This window comes from Vitis vinifera, chromosome 14 (genome assembly GCF_030704535.1).
Source record: "Vitis vinifera cultivar Pinot Noir 40024 chromosome 14, ASM3070453v1".
In the NCBI taxonomy this organism is placed as follows: Eukaryota; Viridiplantae; Streptophyta; class Magnoliopsida; order Vitales; family Vitaceae; genus Vitis; species Vitis vinifera.
In genome coordinates, this window is record NC_081818.1 from 6,222,129 (window position 1) to 6,228,128 (window position 6,000).

The 6,000-nt window shown below is 35.0% G+C and overlaps 1 protein-coding gene across 2 annotated transcripts in view; it reads right to left on the minus strand.

Annotated features, from left to right (window-relative positions):
• Positions 1–5,470, minus strand: part of LOC100264068 (uncharacterized) — an 85,819-nt gene extending 80,349 nt beyond the window's left edge. For both annotated transcript variants that reach the window (XM_059742465.1, XM_010661648.3), the window contains exons 1-2: positions 5,158–5,470; positions 4,155–4,340 (exon numbers count right to left, since the gene is read on the minus strand). In XM_059742465.1, the coding sequence (XP_059598448.1) occupies positions 4,155–4,340; positions 5,158–5,262 (291 nt within the window). In that variant the 5' untranslated portion in view covers positions 5,263–5,470. The remainder of the gene's footprint in view (positions 1–4,154; positions 4,341–5,157) is intronic.
• Positions 5,471–6,000: the final 530 nt, after the last annotated feature.

Genomic DNA, 6,000 nt, shown 5'->3' on the forward strand with positions numbered 1-6,000 from the left:
TACCTCAAAGAGTACTCTTGAATCCCATAAAAGAAACAATCATATCATGTCACTTACATTTCTTGGAGAAACCTAATCTAGCTCTGATGGTATAAATAGTCTATGCCACAACCTAAAGTCACCAAGCAATGTAAAATAGATGATCAATTGATTCTAGTCCCTTGTTTGTAGTAGATTTTGTGGACTGGTTGGGTTTGTATTGAGGAGGTTGTTGTTTTTTGTTACCCCTCTTTTTTGAAGGCACCTTGAGGTGTTTGTTGTATATGTCCTATGCACTATAGGGTGCTTTTTTTTTTTTATAGGCCTGCACTATAGGGTGCTTTGTAGGCATCTTTTGTTTATAATATTCTCTTGCTTTACTCATCAAAAAATAAATAAATAAATAATGTCCACAATCTATTACATAGACACAATGAATGAAAATATGGTTAAGTCAACTCCTTTTTCCTTAAATATTATAGAAAAACAATCTAATCATAATTGAATTATTCCCAATAGGAAAACACAAAAGAGAAAATTAATGTAATAAAAACCTAATCAAAATAGAAAATATAACAATGTGAAAAACTAATCAAAATGAACGCCTAATACCAAAAAACATTTATCTTTAATGCACTGACGTGGTTTGACTTTAGCATACTTCTTGAATCCTCCAACATCAATTCCTTCAAATAACGAAAAACTCAACAATAATGAAAAAAAAAATTCCATTTCAGCATGTATTGTAGAATCAGTCTCTCTTAATTCTTCCTTAGCAATCCACATACTTTACTAGTTGGTTTACCCAACCATTGTCTTAATAAATCAACAAGGGCCCTTGAAAGTGCTTTGATGTTCTTCAATGTGATGTAGTAAGGGAAAGTGAATGATCTAGGTGCTTAGAAAGTTTGATATTTTGACCTTGAAATGATACTTCCTAGAGGTCCATGAGACTCTTGTGGGCTATCTAGAAACATAAATGAGACAATACGCTTTCAACTCAAGAGCTCCTTAATGCAACACTTCCAATTCACCTTTCTAAAGGACTAACCATACACCATGATCAAAAGAAGCTGCTGAAGTGGGCTTTGTCTAGATGGGAGTTGAGTGTCTGCAACAGCAACATCGAGCATGTTGTTCAAATACTTCAATAGATCAACCATTGGTTCATCCTTAATAGAATTCTCTTGCTTAATTGTGTAATCAGAGATTATCTTGATCCCGATCTATCCAATAAAAGATTGATCAAAATCATGGACTAACTTTATGTCCCCCCCCCCCCCCCCCCCCCCATAGCTTACAACATTCCCCACTTCCAATTGGGACATGGCATGACATATGTCACTAAAGCTTAATAGCAACATCCCTATAGCAGCTCTCAGCCATGCCCAGAATCATCCTCATCAATGACCACTAACCGGGTTTGCCTCAACCATATTTTATCTTTTCAGTAATGACACTACGTACGAAATTTCCTTCTTCATGCTAGTCCTTTTCCAATCTTACATTCTCCTTGGAGCTTGCTAGCTAGAGAGCCTTCTATGATGATATGCAACTCCTAAAACAACCTTGCTGTGAGCAGTTTTGCATTATTTTTCATATTACAGAATGCTTCCTTAAGATTATTGTCTTTCCCTAGCTCATTACTTACTAAAAGTATATTGAGTTGATATATGTTCTCATTGAAGTAAGACTTCTTGGTGGATATCAAACTATGTGACATGCTTCCCAGATCAGCATCATCCTGACTGAGAACCTCTGGGAACCATTTCCTCAGGTGGCAACTCTGAATTTGAGATCTACACTTGATCCTCTATCATTTCCTTGAGATTCAGGCTAGAACTCTTAATAAGCTCTGTTTCAGAATTTGCTTCTCATTCTCCTTCTTAGTGAGGTCTTCTTTTTGTCTCGTAACCCCATAAAACATCAGCCTCATTTTGACTGATGTTCTTATCTATCCAGTTTCTTCTTTATCAGAATGTTCTTATCAATGTATTCAAATGTTGCAAGTCCTAATGCCTGTGCAATTCCGTTCTCAAACTCAAAAATATATCAATACCCATCTACATTCTCATCCATGACATCATCTTGAGCCTTTATAAGATCTTCCTAAAGATCAATGGACACTTTGGCTCTTTCATTCTGCTCATAGGTGCATCCCTAACATTCCCCTAAGGGCTTGCTTGTGTTTCCTAAACTAATAATGAATCAGTTGAGGCAATTGCGTTGGGGTTGATCATGGGTGAATTTTCCAAACCATCAATGAGTCAGCCACCATAATTTCCATCTCAGGGGTATGAAGGACAGCCACTAACAGGTCCTTGCTCATTCTTTTTAGCTATTTGATCACTCAAAACATCCTGGACAGCAACTATATTTCAATGCGACAGACCATCCAAGTGCACAGATATAGGTTGTCTAGCATCATAGTGTCACACCTTTTCAGCCATCAAAGCATATTGTCAAGCATTCTTTAGGTTGAAAAATAGAACTACTCTCATCTCATCTTTAATTGATGTTCAAGCGGGCAAGGTAACAACATGTCATTTGTTTATTACTCTCATTTAAACCAACTAGAATAAAGAGATTATCAAACCTAGAGGTGCATTCTGCAATTAATATAGCAATTTTTTTCATGAGAGGGACTTCTTTTCCTGTATTTAAGTATAGTACCCTTCAACTCAAGCTTTAGAAAAAAGCATCTTTCTTTCTTCAGCCATGGAATACCACTAAAAGTACTTCTTGAAACTAGCTTCACAATCCAAATAATCTTCAGCATGCATGATGCATGGTCCCAAAAAATTCAGCAACTTCAATTTTGGTTCCTCCCCCATTCAAATCAAGTACATGGACTGATTTATCTTCCAACCCGCTCTACTCTATGTTATCTCGTTGTCAAGAATCATGAAAGGGGATTTCTACTACTTCAAAGGTGTCATCCTCATGACTACCTTCCAGTAAGTACAAGGGGTTATGGTTGCCTTCAGACTCCACATATAAGCTTCGGTCTATTCACATTATTGAAATATTTGCACAGCCCATGAGAAATCCTTAATAACTTGCCTTACCTCAATCATCTTTGTTTGCTAGTTTTAGGTTCCTCTTCTACCACGACTTCTATCACATCCAACCATGGTATAGATCTGGGTTTTTCCTTTGCTCTAATACCAATTTGATGCAACAAAAAAGAATGGGAAAGAAGTAACAAAGAAGACAATAAAAACATACATCTTGGAATAAAATTCAAGAGAGATATATTCTAAACAACTGTTTTTATGGAATTAACAATCAAGGAAGAATTATCTACATTCTTTGGGATATATAGAGTTAATCCTATTTCTATACATAATAGAAAAATCATTATTCCTAATCAAAAGATATATATATATAAAGGAAGTACAAATAAAGTAGGAAACTAATGTAATAAAAGCCTAATCAAAATTGGAAATCAAATCTAATACTGAAACAGTTTCTACCTTTAATGCATTAAGGTGGTTTAACCTTACCATACTTCATGAATGTTCCTACATCAAGCCCCAACCATCCTCATGGCAATACTCAACAACTCAAGCATTTTTGTCAATCACAATAATCTTAACTTATATTTTGATGTGGTGGGTGCCATTAGAAAATATATTCCAATTGGCAGCATTTGCTAACACTTCTCATTTATGGCAACCCCCAATCAACTAAAATATTGTCACTTTCATCTACTTGCCCAATTTTCTTCTCCTTGTGCCATAAAAACTTCATTTACAAAGCAAGAACTTCAAAAGCCATATGAAGCCCTATTACTTGCAAAGTTGCACTTCATGACTTCATAAATGTGTCTGAAAAGAGAGGAATAGAAGGATCTTCTAAGAACTAGAGTTATTGATGTATAAGCCAAAAGAAATCCTTCATATATCTTTGTTATATGACATCAACTTAATACAAGGATCTTCTTTTCTCGATTTTTAGCTTTATTTTAGCTTCTGTGGATGTCAAGGTCTTTTGCTTCTTGCTTTACATCTATTTGGGCTTTACCCTATTTCTCTAAAAACACTTTAATTTACAATAAGAGTAACCAAAAAGAAAGCATTGTGACTCCAAAGTAAAAGCATCCCAATCCACCACAATCCATTCAAGATTGAGCAACTAGCATTTTGTTCATACCAATGGCAATCCGAACTTACATCTTTCAGTGTGGAGAGTATCTCTTTCAAAGCTGATGGAGCAACAGCATCATGAGATATAAGTTTTTGCAAGCAGGAAAGCCCAATAACACTCAGCTTGACATTTCTGACCTCACAAGCCATCAGAAAGATCCGTAGTATGTCCTCATTATGTGCAATTTCACTAGGGCTTGACAGTGAACGAAGCTGCAAATTCACATCAAAGCACAAATAATTTCAAACCCAGCTCTCCCAAAAAAAAAAAAAAATGAATCAACAGTTACATTTGTTCTGTTATCCCAATCTTCCACAGCATCACATTTCATCAGTTGTGCACTATGAGTATATTACTATGTGCAAATTTAAAATAGAATTTGAAATTCTCAAAATCCAAATTAAACATAGAATTCATAGCTCTGACACAGTTGAATTTCACAGAACCTAAATTCCTCTTATGCTCAGATTACAATGGAAGTGTGGGGAATAAAATGAAGTCCACATTTCTGAGTCTTAAACATTTTATTAATGATGAAAAGAGGTTTCACTATTTATGATCCAATGACATAATAATAAGAGAATCCCACTAAACATGCCTAATACAACCATTTTGCTTAATTGAATACCTTCAGTTCAATTTAGCCTAACACAACCATTTCCGTTGATAGAAGTGAAGACTCAAAATCTTACTATTTGTCTTTTCCTCCATTCTATCTCCTCAATTATGGAGCATTTAAATCTTTTCAAACAAAAAATGCCAAATTCAACTAATTTAAGCTCGTGATCTTCAAGACTTTGAATATCATGAAAAAGAATCAGCTCAACTAAGTCATTCATTTTATCTTTCGACAATGTTGAACAATCGCATAATCTAAACATCATTTTACATGTATCAAACATTCAAATACAGACAACAGTTGACGCTCAATTCAATCAAAACCAAAACAACACTGACACTAAATGAACAAACAAAAAATGCATTCATTACTCTAAATTCAAATAAAAATAGTGAAAACGATCCCTTAACCTTCAATATGCCGTGCTCCGCACCGTCCTTGACAGCGGGGTACCTACGGCGAGCTTCAGCAGAGAGAGCGCGCAGATCAGATTCCAGAACCGCCATGAAGGCCATCTCTGAAGCTCTGGGGATTCTGTGGGTGAAGAATGGAAATCTAGGGTTAGGGTTTTGGATGAATTGCGAGTGAATAGAGAGGCATGGAGAGAGCGAAGACGACGAACACAGATGCGTAGATCTGGAGAGAGACAGAGGTGTTGGGAGAGTGTTGGCACGTGAGCAGGGCGTGAGAGACGGCTCCCGCACTCCCTCTGGGAGTTTTTTTTTTTTTTTTTTTTTTTTTGTGCTGCTTTTAGAGATTGTACATGGACTCGCGAATCCTTTGTTGGAACTTGGAATTGAAGCGTAGGCTAGCTCCCTTTGTACAAACCCCGATAAGCGTGGCTCAAAAATTTTATTTTAGAATTTAAATATGAAAAATAATTTTTTTGAATTATCCTCCGTAGACGGTATTGTATTCTTACATATAATTCAAAACATTTCTAATTATTCTTCATAATATTCTAATAAAGTATGGGTATGATTTGGACACATCGATCTTGTCATTTGGGTTAGGTTTGAGTCAAACATGTTTTAACACAAAATATCGATAGAATGAAAATTGATCAAAATTTATGAAAATATTAGAAAACTTCTTAAAAATGATATAAATAATAATAATACATATATTATATATGATATATTATAATTGATATATGAAGAAATTAATGTATGAATGAATAATTTGTAACATTTTATAATATGTGGTATTTGAAAATTCATTTAATACTAAACTGATAATTTATCGAATTTGAA